This window comes from Encephalitozoon romaleae, chromosome X, assembly GCF_000280035.1.
Source record: "Encephalitozoon romaleae SJ-2008 chromosome X, complete sequence".
Lineage (NCBI taxonomy): Eukaryota > Fungi > Microsporidia > Unikaryonidae > Encephalitozoon > Encephalitozoon romaleae.
The window spans coordinates 85192-106472 of NC_024904.1; the positions used below are offsets into that span (position 1 = coordinate 85192).

The 21281-nt window shown below is 43.4% G+C and overlaps 17 protein-coding genes across 17 annotated transcripts; 9 read left to right on the top strand and 8 right to left on the bottom strand.

Moving 5' to 3' along the window:
• Positions 1-20: 20 nt before the first annotated feature.
• EROM_100640 (hypothetical protein) lies at positions 21-566 on the top strand (the record flags this gene model as incomplete). Its single annotated transcript, XM_009267102.1, has 1 exon — positions 21-566. The coding sequence occupies one exon, from the start codon at positions 21-23 to the stop codon at positions 564-566; it is 546 nt and encodes a 181-aa protein (XP_009265377.1).
• A 4-nt stretch (positions 567-570) lies between these two features.
• On the bottom strand, positions 571-1635 carry EROM_100650 (DNA replication factor C small subunit; the record flags this gene model as incomplete). Its single annotated transcript, XM_009267103.1, has 1 exon — positions 571-1635. One exon carries the CDS (start codon positions 1633-1635, stop codon positions 571-573), a length of 1065 nt encoding a protein of 354 aa, XP_009265378.1.
• Positions 1636-1775: 140 nt separating this feature from the next.
• On the top strand, positions 1776-2558 carry EROM_100660 (hypothetical protein; the record flags this gene model as incomplete). The annotated part of the gene is made up of 1 exon (XM_009267104.1): positions 1776-2558. One exon carries the CDS (start codon positions 1776-1778, stop codon positions 2556-2558), a length of 783 nt encoding a protein of 260 aa, XP_009265379.1.
• A 53-nt stretch (positions 2559-2611) lies between these two features.
• On the top strand, positions 2612-3244 carry EROM_100670 (putative methyltransferase; the record flags this gene model as incomplete). The annotated part of the gene is made up of 1 exon (XM_009267105.1): positions 2612-3244. The coding sequence occupies one exon, from the start codon at positions 2612-2614 to the stop codon at positions 3242-3244; it is 633 nt and encodes a 210-aa protein (XP_009265380.1).
• Positions 3245-3278: 34 nt separating this feature from the next.
• On the bottom strand, positions 3279-3719 carry EROM_100680 (hypothetical protein; the record flags this gene model as incomplete). The annotated part of the gene is made up of 3 exons (XM_009267106.1): positions 3279-3484; positions 3508-3664; positions 3693-3719. 3 exons carry the CDS (start codon positions 3717-3719, stop codon positions 3279-3281), a joined length of 390 nt encoding a protein of 129 aa, XP_009265381.1.
• A 137-nt stretch (positions 3720-3856) lies between these two features.
• EROM_100690 (chromosome segregation protein) lies at positions 3857-5491 on the top strand (the record flags this gene model as incomplete). The annotated part of the gene is made up of 1 exon (XM_009267107.1): positions 3857-5491. One exon carries the CDS (start codon positions 3857-3859, stop codon positions 5489-5491), a length of 1635 nt encoding a protein of 544 aa, XP_009265382.1.
• An 87-nt stretch (positions 5492-5578) lies between these two features.
• On the top strand, positions 5579-6433 carry EROM_100700 (fibrillarin; the record flags this gene model as incomplete). The annotated part of the gene is made up of 1 exon (XM_009267108.1): positions 5579-6433. One exon carries the CDS (start codon positions 5579-5581, stop codon positions 6431-6433), a length of 855 nt encoding a protein of 284 aa, XP_009265383.1.
• Positions 6434-6540: 107 nt separating this feature from the next.
• On the bottom strand, positions 6541-7239 carry EROM_100710 (glutathione-S-transferase-like protein; the record flags this gene model as incomplete). Its single annotated transcript, XM_009267109.1, has 1 exon — positions 6541-7239. One exon carries the CDS (start codon positions 7237-7239, stop codon positions 6541-6543), a length of 699 nt encoding a protein of 232 aa, XP_009265384.1.
• A 94-nt stretch (positions 7240-7333) lies between these two features.
• Positions 7334-8047, bottom strand: EROM_100720 (U1 snRNP protein; the record flags this gene model as incomplete). The annotated part of the gene is made up of 1 exon (XM_009267110.1): positions 7334-8047. The coding sequence occupies one exon, from the start codon at positions 8045-8047 to the stop codon at positions 7334-7336; it is 714 nt and encodes a 237-aa protein (XP_009265385.1).
• A 173-nt stretch (positions 8048-8220) lies between these two features.
• On the bottom strand, positions 8221-9303 carry EROM_100730 (hypothetical protein; the record flags this gene model as incomplete). Its single annotated transcript, XM_009267111.1, has 1 exon — positions 8221-9303. One exon carries the CDS (start codon positions 9301-9303, stop codon positions 8221-8223), a length of 1083 nt encoding a protein of 360 aa, XP_009265386.1.
• Positions 9304-9362: 59 nt separating this feature from the next.
• On the top strand, positions 9363-9713 carry EROM_100740 (hypothetical protein; the record flags this gene model as incomplete). The annotated part of the gene is made up of 1 exon (XM_009267112.1): positions 9363-9713. One exon carries the CDS (start codon positions 9363-9365, stop codon positions 9711-9713), a length of 351 nt encoding a protein of 116 aa, XP_009265387.1.
• A 28-nt stretch (positions 9714-9741) lies between these two features.
• Positions 9742-11544, bottom strand: EROM_100750 (glycerol-3-phosphate dehydrogenase; the record flags this gene model as incomplete). The annotated part of the gene is made up of 1 exon (XM_009267113.1): positions 9742-11544. The coding sequence occupies one exon, from the start codon at positions 11542-11544 to the stop codon at positions 9742-9744; it is 1803 nt and encodes a 600-aa protein (XP_009265388.1).
• A 212-nt stretch (positions 11545-11756) lies between these two features.
• EROM_100760 (hypothetical protein) lies at positions 11757-12662 on the top strand (the record flags this gene model as incomplete). Its single annotated transcript, XM_009267114.1, has 1 exon — positions 11757-12662. One exon carries the CDS (start codon positions 11757-11759, stop codon positions 12660-12662), a length of 906 nt encoding a protein of 301 aa, XP_009265389.1.
• A 114-nt stretch (positions 12663-12776) lies between these two features.
• EROM_100770 (long chain fatty acid CoA ligase) lies at positions 12777-14648 on the bottom strand (the record flags this gene model as incomplete). The annotated part of the gene is made up of 1 exon (XM_009267115.1): positions 12777-14648. One exon carries the CDS (start codon positions 14646-14648, stop codon positions 12777-12779), a length of 1872 nt encoding a protein of 623 aa, XP_009265390.1.
• A 74-nt stretch (positions 14649-14722) lies between these two features.
• Positions 14723-16654, bottom strand: EROM_100780 (putative beta-lactamase fold-containing exonuclease; the record flags this gene model as incomplete). The annotated part of the gene is made up of 1 exon (XM_009267116.1): positions 14723-16654. The coding sequence occupies one exon, from the start codon at positions 16652-16654 to the stop codon at positions 14723-14725; it is 1932 nt and encodes a 643-aa protein (XP_009265391.1).
• Positions 16655-16798: 144 nt separating this feature from the next.
• EROM_100790 (long chain fatty acid CoA ligase) lies at positions 16799-18820 on the top strand (the record flags this gene model as incomplete). Its single annotated transcript, XM_009267117.1, has 1 exon — positions 16799-18820. The coding sequence occupies one exon, from the start codon at positions 16799-16801 to the stop codon at positions 18818-18820; it is 2022 nt and encodes a 673-aa protein (XP_009265392.1).
• Positions 18821-18895: 75 nt separating this feature from the next.
• EROM_100800 (ribonucleoside diphosphate reductase) lies at positions 18896-21205 on the top strand (the record flags this gene model as incomplete). The annotated part of the gene is made up of 1 exon (XM_009267118.1): positions 18896-21205. One exon carries the CDS (start codon positions 18896-18898, stop codon positions 21203-21205), a length of 2310 nt encoding a protein of 769 aa, XP_009265393.1.
• Between the last annotated feature and the right edge of the window lie 76 nt (positions 21206-21281).

Here is a 21281-nt window from a genome sequence, read left to right on the forward strand (position 1 = left end):
TTTTTCAACCCTAGGCCCCTATGAGCACTGCCACACCTGCAGACATTCCCCAGGAGTATATCAATAATGAGAATCCATTTGCACATATGAAAGAGTATTCTGAGAGTCAATCCTTGGACCCAGAGGTCAGGCTTCGGCTCAATGCTTTGCAACAGATGCAGCCAAAATTTATTCCTCTTGGAATCAATGATAGAATACTCAAGGCCGAGAGGGCCGTTAAAACCAAGGCTATAGTTGAATCCCAAATAGAGAAGCTGCTCGATGAAGGGATGAAGCTTATAGATAGTACAGTCCCAGAAAGAGAGGAGGCTCTAAGGAGCAATGCTGATGATCCAAGAGTCCTTGATATCCTTATAAGTATAAGCAGGCTGAGGCTGCTGAGTAATCAGGAAAGGCTTAGGGAAAAGGTTTATTATGCATTGAAGAGCACGATCCTATCAGATACGATCACCTCTATCGACTACTCCTCATCGATAGACGAGGACCATCTTTCCGATGCAATGGAATACGGGGAATTGGTAGAGAAGTATAGCCAGACTGAAACTCCAGTATCTGCAGGAGATTAAAACCCTAACTGTATCTCTTTTCATTGAATACACACATTGATGATGTGATAAATCCTTCTAGGTGATATATACTTTTCATCCCAAATCTTATTCTCTCCTCATACTTCAAGGCTTGGTGTGAAAGCAAAAGAAATGTTTTGAAATCTTCCCCGAGAATAAGGCTACGTAGCAGTTCAATAAGAATGGTCCTGGGTGATATGCACGAGTTCAAAAGCATATACAAGCTTTTTCTTATCTCAACCAACCCTTCAGGTGTTTGGTTAGACTTGACTATACTTGAAATCCCCATGACCATTAATTCCCAATCAAGCTTCAAGTCCTTAACATTGATCTTTGGCCTTTTTGTCTCTTTGTCAATCATATTAAAACAGAATAGTTCAAGAATGCATAGGGCCCTTCTCATGTTTCCTTCAGACTCTTTGCATATCTCCTCAAGCTTTTCTTTTGGTATAGCATAGTTTTCCTTTTCTGATATCCTGCACATGTTTGATATTATATCTTCATTGGAGAAGCCTGGGATCCGAAGGAAAAAGCATCTGCTTCTTACTGGCTCTATCAGTCTTGAGAGTTCGTTGCATACTAGTACAACCCGGAGGACGCTACTATACATTTCGATGGTTCTTCGAAGTGCAGCCTGGGCTTCTAGGGTCAGCTCTTCTGCAGAGGTTATAGCAACAAGCCTGATTGGAGCTTTCTTGGCGCTCTTGAGCATTGACAATATAGGCTTTGTCTGCCCCATCTCTTTGATTATACTTTGTATAACAGCTTTGTCATGGTGGCCATACTGCGATGGAGATATCTCAACATATTCGTTGGACTCCATATATGACACTTCTATCTTCTTCGCCCCACTCAGAACTTCTACTGTTCTGATCTTCATTTCAGGGCTTCCTCCATACAGGTGGGTTACTAGACATAGAAGTGTGGTTTTCTTGCCGTGGCCCGGCCCTCCATGCAGTATCAAGTGAGGAATTGTTTCAAGAGTATAACTCTTCAAGACACTTGAAATTTTCTCCCGTCCAACTATGCTGTCAAATGATTTCGGCCTATACTTTTCAATCCATATCATCCAGGGTGTAGCGCTAGTCGGGCTTTTATTGGAAGCCGAGCATCAGAGCATTTCTAGAAGTAGATGGGCTATGTCTCTTTGAATGCAGATTCTTGTATCAAAGACTGCTTCTGGATTTCTATTTAGCAAAATATAAGGCCATGAGAGGTTTTGAGAACAACGACAGAAGACATGAAGGAAGGGAAGTTTCCGATGGATTGTTAGAGCATAATGGTGGAGAAGCTCTTAATGGGGGTAGAGAGGCGATGGGGCACATGGCCAGCCAAATACCGTACAATGAGTTTGAAACCTTTGTTGAGGATTATTTTCCAGAGGTGGATGAGGAGAGGTTTATCAAGGCTACTTCAAAAACAATAATCGACGAGGAGTGGCTCGAAGATATAGTTGAACATGAAAAGGAGTACACTAGGGAGTCTATAATCAGAGGGCTTGTGGGATGCCTTATAGACGACGGAGATGTTCTTGGAGGATGCTTGGAGGATTCTGATGAGGACGGAGATGTAGAGTTTAATGCAGAGGATTATCTTGAAGTGGAAGAGGCCTTGAGGTCCTTTTCTTCTAGGAATGTAGAGGATCTCATTAGGCTATATAGAAAGCAGGTTACTATCAACAACAAGAGAAAAGAAGTTCTTGCAAGGAAGCTAAGGGAGAGGCTAGCTTATCAAGGATACTGGATGGTGATGAGAGCTATTGATTCTGACATGGAAGGCTTACTTACCAAGAAGAAAGGAAAAAAGAAGAAGAAAGAAGGTGGAGAAGAAAAGATGAAGGAGATCCTGGAAAGGCGCAGTGAGTTTATAGAGTTGTTCAAAGATATTTCGATGTTAGAAGATGATTACAAGGATTATGAAGACCTATTTGACCCCAAAGAGAACGTGGATGCTCATGAATATGGGATAATACCATATGATTACCTTTCATAAGGAAGGGACAAGTTATCTGGAGACGAAAACTCGGCGGTGATGAAGACCCCAAGATGAGTCTAGAAAAAAAGCTAATGAAGAGGCTTGAGGGAGGGAAGTTTAGGATGCTGAATGACAGAATGTATCATGGGAAGGGGTTGAAGAAAAAAGACTTGAGACTGTACCATGAGTTGTATGATCTACAGGTGAAAAGGTGGCCTGTAAATCCTCTTGACATAATAATTGAGAAGATAAAAGAGAAGGGAGGAGATATGGTGATAGCAGACGTAGGGTGTGGAGATGCAAGGATTGCCAAGGAATTTGAGAATGTAATATCCTTGGACCTTCATCCTTCTAAGAAAGGGATAGTGCGGTGTGATATGAGCAAAAGGATTCCCTTGGAAGACAAAAGTGTTGACATTGCAGTCTGCTGCCTGAGCATGATGATTGAAAACATTGCAGTTCCTACAAAAGAGATCAATCGGATACTAAAAGAGAACGGGTATTGGTATGTAGCAGAAGTCAGGAGTAGGATACCTGGTGTAAGACTTCTAGAGAGGAAGTTTGAGGCCTTTGGGTTTGAAATCAAGCAGGTTGATGTGTCGAATGAGCAGTTTGTTATATTTGTTCTGAAGAAGGTTCTAAGCAAGAATTGGAAGAAGCTTCCCCAGATAAAGCTGATGCCATGGCTATACAAGAAGAGATAGAGAGGTGGATAACGAGGCTTGTTTATTGGACAAATCATTTGTTAGAAACACTGAAGAAGAAAACGAAGGCCGTCGAATACACCGAGTAGTATATGAAAAACAGAATCGATATGAAAATGTTTGCCGTTGACATAATGGAACATTCGCTGCAATTCTTGTATCCTGACCTCATTACAAACACGTTGTTCATGACTATGAAGAAAGCTATAAGGGTCAGGATCTTTGCAATGACATGGAGGACTTAAATTAAAATGATCACTTACCATTAATGATTCTGAAGTATAGCTTGCCTCTTCTTGCGACTGGCTTTATGAGAGACACAAATGCTGAATATGTTACCATTGATATGAGAACCTGGCCCGCATAGAAATATCTCGGGGCTATGAATATCACGAGGATCAATGCAAAGAATGTTGTGGCCTTTGAATTAATATGGTGGAGCACTTACCATTTCCAGTTTGTCTTTGACAAGCATTATTGGGGCTAGGAACTGAGTGGTTTGTTGATAGGAATGGATTGGTTTGGAGGGCTTGGCAGAGCAAAGATCACCCTTGAAAGGGTAGTGGTTGGGTACTTGAGGTAGAATGAAGTAAAAAATATTTCTGGATCCCTATGACTCGGAGGTTTACCATGACGCCGAACTCCCGGAACTCTATAAAGACGCCTATTTCTGGAATGAAGGTTGCACCATTTCCAAGATACTCTGTGGCAGGTGATGAGATTAAGAGAAGAGACATGAGGATGGTTAGAGAAAAAGGATACAGGCAGCAATGTGTTGACACTATTCTGAAGTTTCTAGTAGAGAATGGATATGATGGGCAGGTGTCGCAGAAGATTTTGCACAACCCGTCTTCAAAGGACTTCCAGAGCATATTCAAGTTTCTATATGGATTTATCGATGACTTTATGTTTTCCTCAAGATTTGAAGACGAGGTTGTGATGGTTATGAAGAACTTAAGGTATCCATATTGTGGAGAGATTACAAAGAGCCAGCTGAGTGCAATAACTCCACATACGTGGCCTGTGATTTTAAGCATGTGCAGTTGGGTGGTGGAGCTGATAGGCCATGGGGCATCTCTTCTTCAACAAGAGGAGGAGAAGAGTGTTGAAAGTTGTTTCTTTGAGTATGTCTGTGATGGATACATGAGATTCATGGAAGGGGATGAAGATGACGCTGGGCTTGAGGAGGAGTTTGAAAGGAAAGTCACCGAGATATACACTGGGATGTTCAGGGAGATTGACCGGAAGAAGGACGAGCTCGCTAGGATTGAAGAAATGATAAGTGAGTCCAGAAAGATTGCAGAAAGCAGGGGAGAGTTGGATAGAAAGAAGAAGGAGCTGACCGATGACCTGAACATGCTAATAGCCTCTGAGAAGCAGCTTGAGGGAAAGAAGAGGAAGTATCTAGGAACTATTAATAAGCTATCTGAAGACATTATGAGAATCGAAGAAGAGATCGAAGGTCTAAAAGCTCAAGAAGAAGGGCTAAGAGCACAAATAACGAAGCAGAAGATCAATCCCGAAGATGTAAAGGAAATGAATGCTGAGAAGATAGAGCTATTCAAAGAGCTTGAGAGGATGAAGCCTGAAAAGGAAGGGCTCATGAAGGAAGTAGGGGAGCAAGAGAGGGAAGCTCAGGAAAGGGTTGAAGAGGTTGAGAAACTTTTCTTTGATCTTAAGGGTCTTAGAGACGAGATTTCGCTAAGGATTGTGAAGGATGCGAAAGGAGGAATTAAGGTGATGAACGAAGTAAATGGAGAGGTGTTTGATAATGGGATATCTGATGTGATTATGGGACTTGAAGAGGAACTGAATGGCAAGAACGATGTTCTCGTGGCAGCAGAGATGAATAGAAGTATGCTTGAGGAGGCAAAGGGTGAGAAAGAGAGTGTGGTCAACGATCTAAACAGTAGGCTTAAATATTGTAGTGATAAACTTGTGATGGCTGGAAAGTTGTATTTGGAGAAGAAGGAGATATCTGAAAATGAGCAGAGAAAGAGTAAGACAGAGATGGAGCTACTTGAGAATGAGCTTCTGAAGCTCAACTTGGAATCCAATACATCCCTGCTGATGAGTGAGCAAAAGCTGCAGAAAGCCAAGATAGTTCTTGACAGAACACTTAATTCTATAAATTATGAAAGAGAGGAGATCAATAAGATGATATTCAGCTTCTACAATGCAGTGGTTGATTTGCATGGATCGATCCAGTCCCAGGTAGGCGATCTCCGGGCTTTACTCAACAGATGAGATGGCCACAGTCAATAAAGCAATGTTTCTTGATGCAAGCATACTAGCGGAGTTTTATTGTGCAATTTTTAGCCCTTTCAAAGAGGTATGAAGAATGTTAATAAGAAGCCCAGCAGAGGAAAGATCCAGAAGGGAGGGAGGCCATCTAAAGGCGATAGGAATGAAGGAAGAGGAAGGATGAACAATAAGAAAAAGGGGAGTGTGAAGGCCGGGCTGGACAAGAAGATCTTGATTGAGCCACACAAGAGGTTTCCAGGGGTGTATGTTGGAAGAGGGAAGGAGGATCTGCTGCTTACAAGAAGCTTGGTTCCTGGGACAAGTGTGTATGGAGAGAGAAGGATCAGTGTTGAGGTTGAAGGGGAGAAGGTTGAATATCGTGTCTGGAATGTCTATAGAAGCAAGCTTGCTGCAGGGATTGTATGTGGGGTTGAGAACATCCATATAGGGCCTGGAAGTAAGGTATTATATTTGGGAGCTTCATCCGGCACAACGGTTTCACATGTGTCTGACATTGTTGGTAAGGATGGGATGGTGTATGCAGTTGAGTTTAGTGAGAGGTCTGGAAGAGACCTGATTAACATGTCCATGAAGCGGGCGAACATTGTCCCTATAATAGAAGACGCTAGGCATCCGTCGAGATACAGAATGCTTGTGCCGATTGTCGACTGTATTTTCTCGGATGTTTCCCAGCCTGACCAGACAAGAATTGTTGCACTGAATGCACAGTACTTTCTGAAGGAAGGAGGTGGTGTAGATGTCTCCATCAAGGCGAACTGTGTTAATTCATCGATTCCTGCAGAGACTGTCTTTGCCGATGAAGTGAATATCCTCAGAAAGAGTAATATCAAGCCAAGGGAGCAAGTGACTCTTGAGCCATTTGAAAAGGACCATGCAATGATCGTTGGAAAGTTTGTATTGGCAAAATCCAAGGAGAAAAAATAGTTCTTCTAGCAAAAAGTTAGAAGGCGAATTAATGAGGATAGAATCAAGTCGTCATATCAAAATCTTTATTTTCGGCTAAATAAATGGCTTAAAGGGGTAACTATTTCTCACCATTTCATTGTGGCCTTCTTCTTGGCTTTCTTTTTAATATCACGAGGTTCAGCCTCAAACATTGTATCACTTTCTTCAATATCTGCAACATATCTTTTTTTCCTATTTTGCTTCTTTTCTCTTTCCACTGCTGCTTCGTTGGCCAAGTGGAACCTGTCTTTGAGTTCTGTTCCGTAGATTCCACTTTCAAGCCTTAGCATTAACTCATCTCCAATGTTCTTCTCGAAGTTGATCTTGTTCAAAGTCTTAAGTGCCCTAAGCTTCTCCCTTCTATTCATCCTCTTCTTCCTCACCATGTATTCTGTCCTTCCATGCTCCTTGAAATACTCTAACCTTCTAAGATACTGCGTGAGCTTTGAAAGTTTCTGTTTGCATTTGTGAATAATCTTTTCATCCCAGAACTCAAGGTTCTCTTCTATCTGTTTAAGAGCTTCTTCGTAGTTCGAAGACAGCTTTATCTCTTCATAAGCATCTCGAGGAATATGGACACGCTCAGGCTCTTTGACAAAAAGAGAGAGTTCTTCCCCCACCGCTCGAACCGTTGCATACTTTGAATTGGCCAGTGGACATGAAAACCGGTTGCATATCCCCGTCACATTGTTTTGGTTCCTGCACAACGTGTCCTCTTCAGTCTTCATCTTGAACGAGCAATATCCATCTCCCCCGATGTTCCTCCATATGCTCTCGTCAGACATCTATCGTGGGTACTTCCCAATGTAAATATTAACTGAATATAGACTTAAATCTAAGTCTTCTTAGTTAATACTAAGGGGGTACATATCATAGGGGCTACCCTCTCAAGTGCTTGAAGGAAAAGCCTTCAGGAAATATCTCTGTTACGCTAGAGATCCCAAACTTCTCTAAAAGCTCCCCTAACTTATTCCTGACCCGAAGATGCCCTCTATGAAGCCTTCCGTTCAGATGCCTACTGATCTTTGCATCTGTGTCACTCAGAACCAAGTTGACCCCGCATACGGTGCACTTTTCCATTCCTACTCCATTACTCTTTACATAATATGCTTCCTTGATCCTTTCCAATTCTTCCCTCACTTTCTCACATTCGTTGAAGCTATGCCAAGCCTCTTCCACATTCCCCTCCATTCCAAGCCTTTCGATGTCTTGATACATCTTATTGAACACCTCTTCCTTCTCCTGGATTTTACCAAGCAAGGAAACGTCTACCATATTCTCTGAATTTTGTTCTCTAATCTCGTCCTGTACACGAAGAGCAATCTCTACAAGCAACCTAAGAAACTCCCATTCATATTCTTCATATCTTTCTTTCCCACCCCTATTGTATTCAGCCTTGTAATACTCCTCATGGTTGTTGTACTTACATTTTCCTATGCTTTTTCTGGTGTTCCTGAACAATTCAAATGGACAGAACGAGACAAGCATGTATATACAGACATCCTTCTTTGCTGAGAATGATTTCCCAGGATCATAAATGTCCCTGTCAGGCCCAAGAAGCATGTCAAGAACTTCCCTCGCCCTATCTGTCATTAGAATAAGGGACAGTATGCTTAAAATGGAAGTAGTTTAGGGCTTGCAACCACCATGTTTGCAGAAGATTGAGCCTTCATACATTTCTCCATCCTCTAGAAACCAAATAGCCCTGCCAGAAAGCAAATAAGTAGAGGTTCTGCCATACCGTTGGCTATTAACCTGTTGGAAAATTACTTGGAGGAGGTATTATCAACCATGATCAAATCTCCACTTCTTAGTTTTACAGAGCATGAACATAAGGTTTTCTTCAAAAAAGAGATATAATCATGAGGAAGCCTTGAAGAGGTAAGATCCAGAAACCTCAGAACACCTTTAAAGTGTATGATGGTCTCATAGAAGGAGGTTCCATTAAAGATACACTCAGAAAACCCGAGACCAATCAGATTTGGGTATCTAAGATATACCGTCTTGAATGTCTTATTGTCTATTTCAGCCTGAGATACATAAAGTACTTTCAGGTTGGGGAGAGTTTCCTTCATATATTTCAAGTCTCTTCCCTCGACATGCATCATTTCTACCATTTCATAGTTGAGGCCTATAAGACATCTCAGAGCCCCCACACATCGGATGGAACTTGCAAAAGAACATAGCCTTACATCCAAGCATACGTCTTCTTCAGCAATCTTAAACCACCCCAACCCCCTTTCAATGCACAGGTCAGTAAACTGCTGAATGTCAACCTTCATATTAACCAGAACTATCCTTTTCAGTTTGGGCATCTCTCTAATCTTCTCTAGAAGCTTTTCTCTCCACCTATGGCATCCCGAAACATCGACATTCATCAATGACACACTTATTAATGACTCTATCCCAAGAATACTTACCATATCTTCATATGGTATTCTAGTGTCCTTCAGAGTTATTTCTTCTAGCACAGTGTTCACAGGGCTTTTCATCCTCACCCCCAAAACTTTAAGGAGCTTCAATTCCTTGATGCAGGTGTTGTTGATCGAGAACATATCAAAGATGGATGAGTCAACGACCCTCAATGCCCTGAGGTTAACAAAGGGATGAAGATCAATGTCGAAAGAGGCCCTTGACTCATAGAATCCTCTTCTTTCATATGACTTCTTCCACGGGGCAAGAACAGATATCTCTCTTGGAGACATATGTTTGCAGAGGACTCTCAGGCGTTTATCGTATCTTGCCATCCAGTACACCAAGTCCCAGGAAATTCTAAGCACGGGGCAAGAGATTGCCCTTTGAGTCAAACACCTCTTGCTTCTAACCTTGAGGTCTGCTATTCTCCTCATGCTCCAAGGGATTTTCTCATCGACATATTTCAGTATTCTTCCTTCTCCCCTAAGGGTGGATGAGTCCAAAAGAGTCTGGCGTAGTGGTTATGTCAATAGGGATGTTTGTGTTTCTTGTTGGTGGTATTCTTCTGATGGATAGGGCACTGATGATATCTGGCAACCTTCTGATCATCATAGGCATTTCTCTTCTGGCTAGATCCAAGATGTTTACCTTGCTGCGCCCTGAGAAGATACAAGGTATGGTGATCTTTGTAGTTGCTGTATTGTTTCTGATCTACGGGTTTCTAGCATTTGGCTTCCTTTTGGAGATCCTGGGTTTATTCCTACTTTTAAGAGATAACATTCCCACATTCAGAGCTGTTCTCAGGACTTTACTATTTGGAAAGTTGGGAAGACTTATGAGATAGATCCATACCGAATTAAACATCGACGAGTTTATTTTGCAGTTGAAGTATTGAGGTTGTTCTTATGTTTTTTCCCTCCAGGACATTCAATCTGTAAGGAAGAGTCATCTTGAAGGTCTTCTCTCAGGATCTTTAGTCCATATGTATTGAGCATTCTTATGGCATCTACCTCCTCGCGATTACATCTGTCTGCATCCCATCCATGCTTTCTTTTGAAAGTCTCAAGAACTTTTTCAATGCATCCATAAGCTTCCTTTACATCCATCAATCCAATCATCAACCTATTGCAGAGTACATCGCATATCCGGACTGCCATTTCATTATCTATACAATACTCTACTTCCTCACTGAAGTAGGAGTATTTCACAGACAAAAGCTTCTTCCTGTCTTTCTTGATATATTTAGAAAGCTTTAAGGCATTGGTCCCATAGAATCTTACAAGCCTTTTTGCAACGTCCTTTGGCACATTCAGCTTTTTTTGCACAGAGATCCAAGTGTCTTCGCCATATCCATTGGCTCCAAGTATTTGGACATACTTTGTCACACATGGTCCCTTTGGCTTCAGGGAAAACGTGCTTACAGCCAAATCTATGGCATCCTCGGCTATCTTCCTGTATATCGTCCACTTACCTCCGGTAACCGTCAGAAGCCCATTCTTCTCAGCTTGTACAAAATGTTTTCTAACAATCGAGCTTGTCTCGGAAACTTCAACATCCTTGACAAGAGGTCTTATTCCTGTCCATATGGCTGAGACTTCATCCTTTTTAAGATTTGGATTCTGGGAGGTATAGGCTCTAACCTCATGCACCAGAAACTCCAAGTCCTCCTTTGTTGGGGAAGGTGAGGCCTCGTTCTTTGACTTAACATCAGTAGATCCTACAAGAGTCTTCCCCATCCATGGCATGAAAAAGGCTATTCTGTTGTCACCCGTAAGAGGATCCAAAAACCCCATCTCCTTAGGTGCATACTCCTTTGGAATAACGATGTGTGTTCCAGAGCTTTGGATCATGATCTCCTTTGCATTGCCATCATTCATTTTTCTTAAGCCATCTGCAAAGTTCCCTGTGCTGTTTATGACCCCTGCACTCTTAATTTCAATCTCAAACCCCGTAATCGAGTCTCTGCATCTGACCCCGGTAATCTTTCCTTCTTCAGTAACCAATGAGTTTACAGATAAGTAGTTCACTGCCACTGCTCCATGATAAACTGCAGTCATCACAAGCATCACATTGTTTCGAACATCATCTTGTTGCCCATCAAAGTAAACCATTGCCCCACAAAGGTTCTTCTTGTTAACATGAGGGAATACATCTATAGCCTCTTTCCTACCAATAAAATAGCTTTTTCCTAATGACTTCAGCCCTGAGATCCAATCGTAAAGCTTGAGTCCAAGATAGTAATAAGGAATAAGTATCCTACTGTATATAGGAACCAATATCTTAATGCTATTTGTAAGGTACGGTGATATCTTGAACATGGTGCTTCTCTCGTCCAATGCCTGCCAAACCAGCCTATATTGTGACCAGTCCAAGTTGCTGACAGCACTTGCAAGGTATCTTACTCCTCCATGCACAAGTTTGGTTGACTTTGAGCTGGTTCCTGATCCAAAGTCCAAGGCCTCTACTAAGGCTACTTTCAGTCCCCTTGTTGCTCCATCAAGCGCACATCCTGCACCTGTGCTCCCCCCACCAACTATCACCAAATCAAATGTCTCCGATTCAAGTCTCTCCATCATGGCCTTCCTAGAGGGTGCCTCCCAATCCTCAGAAGGTTTCTTAATGTACTTCAGCCTTCCCATCACAAATATCTTTTTGTAGAGATACCGGGCTACCATGACCACAGAAAGAAATAAAAAAGCTAATGCAACCAGCATCACAGTCCTCATCTCTCCCGCATCTTATACTTTCTTGCATCCAATTACTTGCTGACAGCCAAGGAGACAAATAGGCCTAGCGAGACTTCTATGACTTAGTTGATGTCCCTCTATTCTATTGGTCTCAAACCCTTTTACTACAAATAAAAAAATTCTTGGGGCCTTTACATTAGATGGAAGGAGTTAGGTTTGCCGATGTACTGCAGTCCTTTGAAAAGAAAACAGAGGACGATGAGTATGTGAGTGTGGAAAGAGACTACAACGAAAGGAGAGTAATAGAGAACGATGTGAGGCGCACAGAGTTGCTAGGTGTGGATAAAAAAGACTATAAGATGGTCAAGTTTCTGAAGAAGCTGCTTTTTGTGGAGCTTGATAAGATCCCAATCAGATACACACAAGGGATGAGTGAAGTTGCATCGGTATTTGTCCTCTACTATTTCCAAGAGATTGTTGGGGAGGAAATAGCCAAAGGGATTCTTGGGGGTGGAGATCCAGAATCTCCTGGAGAAGGCAGCCCGGAGAATTTTATTGATGTCCCTGAAGACGAAAACGTGGAGCTTAAGAGGTTTCTTTCAAGACACAAGGATACAACAGCTAAACTTGGTGTTGTACTCACAAATGTGTTTAAGAGAAAGCTGGAGCCACTTGTTACCGATGATTTCAAGATATACAAGGAAAACATGAAGATATTTGTGGAGATGATGAAGAAAAGAGGTATAAAGATTCCGGAGTTAGAAAGTTATAAGTTCATGGGATCTATTCTAACATTCTTCCTGAGAAATCTTTCGAAAATAGAGGATGTCCACAAAGTGTTTGAAATAATCCTTTCATGCCCCAATACTTGCCCATTTCTGCTCTTGGTGCAGTTTTATGGCCGGATTGCTAACAACAAACCCATAGAGAATATTAACAACAATCTATTTACAAAGGTAATAAGGCTTGAAGAGGAGTTTGTTGAGACGAAGAAGAGAATTGAAAGGAAGAGGCCTGAATTTTCGAAAAGAAAGATTATAGCAGTAGGGGGAGTTATTAGTATAGTCACTGCGATTGTTGTGTATAAAATAGCAAGAAAGGAATAAAGTCTCTTTTCCAATGGACTATCTACTTAAGTTTTGTGGATAGAGGTGCAGGGTCCTACGAACTATATAAAAATCAATAAACATCCTGATTTTGAAGGCTTTGTTCAAAAACGGTCATTTAATTTCAAGTGCCTCATTGATCTCGTGTAGGAAGTACCTCTCAATAAGAGGCCTCCTCTTCTTCGCAGTCGGCGTGACAAGCTCTCCATCAGAAAAGCTCTCAAACCCCTTCCGCACCACAATAACACGAGATGGAATCTCAAGCCTCGTTATCCTCTTCTGCTTAAACAGCTTCTCCCCAGTCTCAACAACATGCCTAAGAATCTCCTCGTCGCTCTTCTTCGTCCCAGGACACACAACAATCGCAACTATCCTGTCGCTGTCAGACCTCCGTGGAATGCACACGTCATGCACAACCTCTCCGTCGCTGTACAGCATCTCAAGCTTCCCAGGATCAATGTATTCTCCCTGAGACGTCTTGAACCCATCCTTCACACGCCCAATCACAGAAAACATCCCGGTATCGGTGTCAAACATCCCAATGTCCCCAGTCCGGAGCCATCCGTCAGAAGTAAACAGCTCCAGAGTCTCAGACGGCCTCTTGAAGTACCCCTGTGTCACATTGTCTCCACGAAGCAGGATCTCCCCAATCTTGCACGAAGGATACCGTCGCCCATACTCAGACTTGAGCTCCCCGCTTATCTCCCCAAGCTTCACCTCGTTCGAGGGAAACGGAATCCCGACATTGTCGTACAAATAACAGTCCAGGGGCTGCACAATCCCAGTCCCCACATTCTCAGTCTGCCCATATCCCTGGAAAATCCTGCAGGAAAGCACAGCCTGCATGTACACCAGCACCTCCTTCTTCAAGGGCGCAGACCCGCATAGAACCTGCCCGATCCTTCCTCCAAACTCCTTGGATACCTTGTCAAACACAAGCCAGTCCAAAAGCCTATTCCGCAGCTCTCCTCTGCTCACCCTCCACTTCTTGTACCAGAGTGATGCTCGGAAAATCCCCCGTACCAGAATGTTCTTCTGCCGAACATTCTCCTCAATCTTCTCCTTAAATAGATTCAGCACCCGTGGAACAGAAATGATGAACGTAGGCTTCACTATAAGGTAGTCCTCTTTGATCTCCTTCGAATTCCCTCTGAAAAACACTATCTTGCATCCATACGCCACAGAAATGTTGACACATATCCTCTCCATCACATGCGCCAGTGGAAGGTACGACAGGTACACATCGTCTCGAGAAAGCCGCACCATCTCCCTCTCATTCGACCCCCGGAAAACCCCTGCAACTCCAGAAATAAAGTTCTTGTGGGTCAGCATCACCCCCTTGGGCTTCCCAGAGGTCCCACTTGTGTAGCATATCGTCGCAAGGTCGTCCCCGCTCGGGTACCTCTCCTTCCCAACCTCCCCAGACAGAGAGGCCGCATCCTCAAAGTAATACGTCCTGATCCCCGCATTCTCTAACCTCTCTCTGACCTCCTCGTCCCGGTCCATAAGAACCACACACGAAAGCTTCCCCCCCTTCTCAAGAACACTGTCCAGCAGCTGCCTGGCCTTGTCTGCAGACGCAACACACACCTTCATCCCGGTCTCCTCAAGAATCAGCTGCACATTCTCCGGGGAAAACGTCGAGTACAGAGGGACGTTCGTGCACCCGCACATGTAGGACGCCATCTCGGTGACTATCCACTCGTACCTGTTGACAGAGTAGATACCGACAGTGTCCTTCGGCTCTGTCATCTGCCCGATGAGCCTGGCAATGCTCTCTGCATCTTTCCAGACCTCGTTGGCAGACCTGTAGACAACCTCGCCCTCTACTATTGTTCCGTAAAGAGGGTCGTCGCCCATGTTGTTGCATCTGTTGAAGAGAAGCTCCAGAAGTGTTGTCGATCCATCGGGGGTGCATACGACGCCTCTTTGGAAGTTGACGTGCTGCACAGCTCCCTCCTCAGTAATCCTGATTCGCTTCTTCATATCCTAGGGATTCAAATTAATATTTTAATAAACTATACCATTGGAAACATTTCACAAACAACCTTCATTCAACACTAAACTTCTGAATATATCACCTTTATCTTTCGCATGCATTCATCTATCTTATCAACTACAGAAGAATCTCCAGTTACTCCATCCCTACTGATATATGCCTCCTTGCTCCCATTCTTGACCTTCACAATATCTCCATCCTTCTCAATCACAAAATAATTCTTCAAAACACTAATCAAAAGCTCCTCCTTTCCCATCTTGCTCAGCTTAACACTCTTCGTTTTCAGTCCAATCCCAGATATCATCTTACTTATAGATATCGCCAAAACATCATCTGCATAACTACTTTTCCATTCAAGCACAACCTCCTGTCCATCTAACTTAACATGGACATTTCCTATCATAAACCCAGACTCAACCTCAACAAGCTCTGAAAACCCATCCATGAGAACTTGCTTCAATAGAACAGCCGTAGAGTTATACGGAATCCTTTGTCTCTCATATATATTCATCTCCTTGTATTTAGACTCTATTAATTCATCTCTCTTGTATATCCTGATGTCGTCCTCTGTTCCTACAATAATCCCTTCAAACTCTCCTTCAACATTAGTAAATATCTTTGCTTCGTTGTCCTTAACTAGGTCAAACTCAGCCTCCTCCCCGTTTCGAAGAGTATAAAGTATCATCTCAATCCCCTTCTTCTCATTTCTTTGTTGAATAACATTCCTAAGCCTCTGCATCTCATTCATCTCGCCATGCACAAAGAAAAGATGCTTGGGTTGGCACTCCTCAATAAACTGACTGTTCTGTGTGAAATCCACATGTGCACTAAACGAAATATATTCTACAGACATGTTAAGCCGAAGCTTCTTTCCATTCAATGCTTCTATCTCCTTAGGCTCACTAAGTATCTCCTTTGCAAGTGTTCCATCTACACAATACCCAGGTATTATCACTGCATTTTTGCTGTCAGAACACCACCGCTCAAAAAGATCTCTTGAGAGCCCACTCTGGAGCATCCCGGGACTGGCCATTATTACACACGGCCCCTCATCATCAAACGAATCTATCCCCTTCAGATTCTTGACATACTTGAACGCAAAAGGATTTCGGACAAGGCTCAACTTTTGGATTCTCTCGTTCATCATCCCTATGTATGTTTGATACACCCCCATACATCTCTTTGCTAGTGCAGATGCATAATATATGGGAATCTTCTGTAACGAAGTATTCGAATTCCAGTGCTCTTCAAGAATGAGAAGTAGTTCTTGTGCCCTTCCAAGAGCAAACACAGGAAGTAGGCATCTACCACCCCTTTGAACAACATTCTGGACAATACTTGTAAACCTCCCTTCTCTTTCAGCCCTTGGGAGGTGGCACTGCACACCGTATGTAGACTCTGTTATTAATCCATCTATTTTGCATCCAGGTGACTCGGCTGCCTTAAGATGCCTATCCTCCTCTCTACTGAAATCCCCCGTGTAAAGAACTTTGCTTTTCTCTATTTCAATCAAAAACATGGCTGCCCCTAGTACATGCCCTGCATTCAGTGCTTTGACTTTAATTCCTTTCACATTAACTTCTTGGTGGTAATCAATCGGTATGATCCTGTCGTAACACTTGATCAAATCACTTTCTGTGTAAAAATCTGCATCCGACGCTGCATTAATTAGCCTGATATAGTCGTTCAGGAGCCATTTAAGAATGGCTTTTGTAGGGTGTGTCATGTAGACCTTTCCCTTGAAGCTTGTCTTCTCCGTTAGAAACGGTAAGGCAGCAGCATGATCCAGGTGGAAGTGTGTAATAAATATGGCATCAATCTTAGAAAGGTCCACAAGATCCAGAAAGGGGAGAGAGGCCACCCCAGTGTATGCAGGATGAACCCCACAGTCCAGCATTATAGTCCTCCCACCACATTCAACAATAACACACGACCTCCCAACCTCGTTTCCTGCCCCAAGAGGCATTATTTTTATCTTCTCATTCGAGAACATACCAGGGGAAGAGAGGTGGATTGAATTTCATGAAGTCTTTCCTCTTATTAATAGAATAGATATGAGGAGTCATTTATTATTAATGAAAATCGTTCCAAATGTGGATAATTAGAAAATATATAATGACTAGTAACCTAAAATTTAATGGGAAAAATCAAGTCCATGGCTATAATACCTTACTTTGCCGGTATTATAGTGCTTGGCAGTGTTATATTTGCTGGTGACACTCATGGTGTTAAGAATCTTGTACCGGGTGATCTTAAAAAGAGTGACATGTCTTCTCATTTTGAGGATATGAAGAGGCGAATCAGGATTACTGAGGAGGGAGCTGTGCAGCACGTCAACTTCCAAAGAGGCGTCGTATGCACCCCCGATGGATCGACAACACTTCTGGAGCTTCTCTTCAACAGATGCAACAACATGGGCGACGACCCTCTTTACGGAACAATAGTAGAGGGCGAGGTTGTCTACAGGTCTGCCAACGAGGTCTGGAAAGATGCAGAGAGCATTGCCAGGCTCATCGGGCAGATGACAGAGCCGAAGGACACTGTCGGTATCTACTCTGTCAACAGGTACGAGTGGATAGTCACCGAGATGGCGTCCTACATGTGCGGGTGCACGAACGTCCCTCTGTACTCGACGTTTTCCCCGGAGAATGTGCAGCTGATTCTTGAGGAGACCGGGATGAAGGTGTGTGTTGCGTCTGCAGACAAGGCCAGGCAGCTGCTGGACAGTGTTCTTGAGAAGGGGGGGAAGCTTTCGTGTGTGGTTCTTATGGACCGGGACGAGGAGGTCAGAGAGAGGTTAGAGAATGCGGGGATCAGGACGTATTACTTTGAGGATGCGGCCTCTCTGTCTGGGGAGGTTGGGAAGGAGAGGTACCCGAGCGGGGACGACCTTGCGACGATATGCTACACAAGTGGGACCTCTGGGAAGCCCAAGGGGGTGATGCTGACCCACAAGAACTTTATTTCTGGAGTTGCAGGGGTTTTCCGGGGGTCGAATGAGAGGGAGATGGTGCGGCTTTCTCGAGACGATGTGTACCTGTCGTACCTTCCACTGGCGCATGTGATGGAGAGGATATGTGTCAACATTTCTGTGGCGTATGGATGCAAGATAGTGTTTTTCAGAGGGAATTCGAAGGAGATCAAAGAGGACTACCTTATAGTGAAGCCTACGTTCATCATTTCTGTTCCACGGGTGCTGAATCTATTTAAGGAGAAGATTGAGGAGAATGTTCGGCAGAAGAACATTCTGGTACGGGGGATTTTCCGAGCATCACTCTGGTACAAGAAGTGGAGGGTGAGCAGAGGAGAGCTGCGGAATAGGCTTTTGGACTGGCTTGTGTTTGACAAGGTATCCAAGGAGTTTGGAGGAAGGATCGGGCAGGTTCTATGCGGGTCTGCGCCCTTGAAGAAGGAGGTGCTGGTGTACATGCAGGCTGTGCTTTCCTGCAGGATTTTCCAGGGATATGGGCAGACTGAGAATGTGGGGACTGGGATTGTGCAGCCCCTGGACTGTTATTTGTACGACAATGTCGGGATTCCGTTTCCCTCGAACGAGGTGAAGCTTGGGGAGATAAGCGGGGAGCTCAAGTCTGAGTATGGGCGACGGTATCCTTCGTGCAAGATTGGGGAGATCCTGCTTCGTGGAGACAATGTGACACAGGGGTACTTCAAGAGGCCGTCTGAGACTCTGGAGCTGTTTACTTCTGACGGATGGCTCCGGACTGGGGACATTGGGATGTTTGACACCGATACCGGGATGTTTTCTGTGATTGGGCGTGTGAAGGATGGGTTCAAGACGTCTCAGGGAGAATACATTGATCCTGGGAAGCTTGAGATGCTGTACAGCGACGGAGAGGTTGTGCATGACGTGTGCATTCCACGGAGGTCTGACAGCGACAGGATAGTTGCGATTGTTGTGTGTCCTGGGACGAAGAAGAGCGACGAGGAGATTCTTAGGCATGTTGTTGAGACTGGGGAGAAGCTGTTTAAGCAGAAGAGGATAACGAGGCTTGAGATTCCATCTCGTGTTATTGTGGTGCGGAAGGGGTTTGAGAGCTTTTCTGATGGAGAGCTTGTCACGCCGACTGCGAAGAAGAGGAGGCCTCTTATTGAGAGGTACTTCCTACACGAGATCAATGAGGCACTTGAAATTAAATGACCGTTTTTGAACAAAGCCTTCAAATCAGGGTGTTTATTGATTTTTATAATTTTTGCCAACCTTTCAAACCCTGAAATGGAAAATTCTTCGAATATCAACAAGAGAATCAAATCTGAAAAGGTTGGAATAGACGGGGTTAGAGGGCAAATAGAGGAATATGCCAAAACTCTCAACCTGAAGCATGTGAATGTTAGTGAGTTGATGGACAAAATAATTTCGGGATGGTGTGAGGGCATGACTAAGAAGGAAGTTGTGGACTATTGCAGTGAAACGGCAGCATCTATGATTACTAAACACCCTGAATATGGGCGAATTTCATCTAGAATCATTGTATCATACATTCATGAGGTCACTATGAATTCTTTTTCTGAGAAAATCAAGTATATACAAGAGCACAGGGGGACTATTTCTGAAGAGATGTATGGAATAATACTGGAACACAAGGAAACGATTGATGCCATGATAAACTACGAGAACGATTACCTATTCAATTATTTTGGAATGCTTACTTTGATGAAATCCTATATGATAAGGGTGGGAGATGAGATTGTTGAAAGACCTCAGGATGTATTTATGAGGACGGCTCTTCAAATCCATAAGACTAACTTTAAAAGGGTGAAAGAAACCTACGATATGCTTTCCAGGCATTACTTCACCCATGCAACACCAACTCTTTATAATTCATGCCTTAAGAATCCTCAACTGGCAAGTTGCTTTCTTATAACACCGAAGGAAGACTCTATTGAGGGTGTGTATCACACGATCAATCAAACAGCAATCATAACGAAATTTTCTGGAGGAATAGGACTTAATCTTCACAGCATTAGGGCAAAGGGGTCCGCTCTAAAGAACACCGGGGGGAAAAGCAATGGAATTATCCCACTAATCCAAGTTTTCAATGCAACAAAGAGATATATCAATCAAGGTGCAGAAAGAAGGCCTGGGTCTATAGCCATTTATCTTGAGCCCTGGCACATGGAGATATTTGACTTTTTGGATATAAGGAAGAGCACAGGACCTGAAGAATTCCGTGCAAGAGACATTTTCATTGCACTATGGGTTAATGATCTTTTTATGGAGAGGGTTAAGAATGATGAGGAATGGTCGTTGTTTTGCCCAAGCCAAGCGGTTGGGCTGGAGGATATGTGGGGAGAGGAGTTCAATGAGCTGTACTGCAAGTATGAGAAGACTATCAGTAGGACTGTAGTCCCTGCACAAAAGTTATGGAAAGCCATAATAGAAGCCCAGATTGAGACTGGAACACCCTATATGTGTTATAAGGATGCATGCAACAGACTCAGCAATCAACAGCACCTTGGGATTATTAAGTCATCGAACCTTTGTACCGAGATAGTTGAATATTCCTCTGGAGATGAAGTCTCTGTATGCAATCTTGCATCTATTTCCCTTCCCATGTTTGTCAAGAATGGAATGTTTGACTTTGAGTCCTTTAGGAATGTAGTTAGAATAATAACAATAAATCTGAACAAAGTAATAGATTCTTCCTACTATCCTGTGGAAGAGGCCAAGACATCGAACATGAAGCACAGGCCCATTGGGATAGGAGTGCAGGGACTGGCAGATTTGTTTGCAATTTTAAAGCTACCATTTGAGAGTGATGAAGCCAGAAGTCTGAACAAGGAAATTTTTGAGGCCATGTACTACTTTGCGCTGGAAGCTTCATGCGAGCTGGCTGAAAGTGAAGGCCCGTTTCCATCTTACAAGGGATCCCCAATAAGCAAGGGGATTTTCCATTTTGAGCTTGCTGGAAAGAAGGCATCGAACAAATGGGATTGGGAGGGGCTTCGGGAAAGAATCAAGAAGCACGGGACCAGGAACAGCCTCCTGATTGCGCTGATGCCAACCGCTGGAACTTCACAGATATTCGGAAACAACGAAGCATTTGAACCGTATGCATCGAATATATACACCAGGAGAACACATGCAGGAGAGTTCCAAATTGTCAACCAATATCTTATTGACGATCTTGTCAAGCTAGGGTTATGGTCCTACGAGATGAAGAATCTGATTATTGAGAATGAAGGGTCGATCCAGAATATCATATCGATTCCTCCAAAGATCAGAGAGATTTACAAGACAGCCTGGGAAATAAAGATGAGGTCTGTGATTGATTTGGCAGCAGATAGACAGGCGTTTATAGACCAGTCCCAGTCTCTGAACATATTTATAGCAAAGCCGACATATTCGCAGCTCACCTCGATGCACTTTTATGGATACCACTGTGGGTTGAAGACTGGGATGTACTACCTAAGGACAAGGCCGATAACATCAGCAATCAAGTTTACTGTGGATAAGAAACTTGCTGAGAAAACCCTATCTTCGATGAATGAGATGGATGAACCCTGTTCGATGTGCTCGTCTTGATTAAACATTATTGTTTTGACTTAGCCTTTTGACCAGTTAGTTGAATGGTTATGCCCTTGGAAGATGTGTTACTACC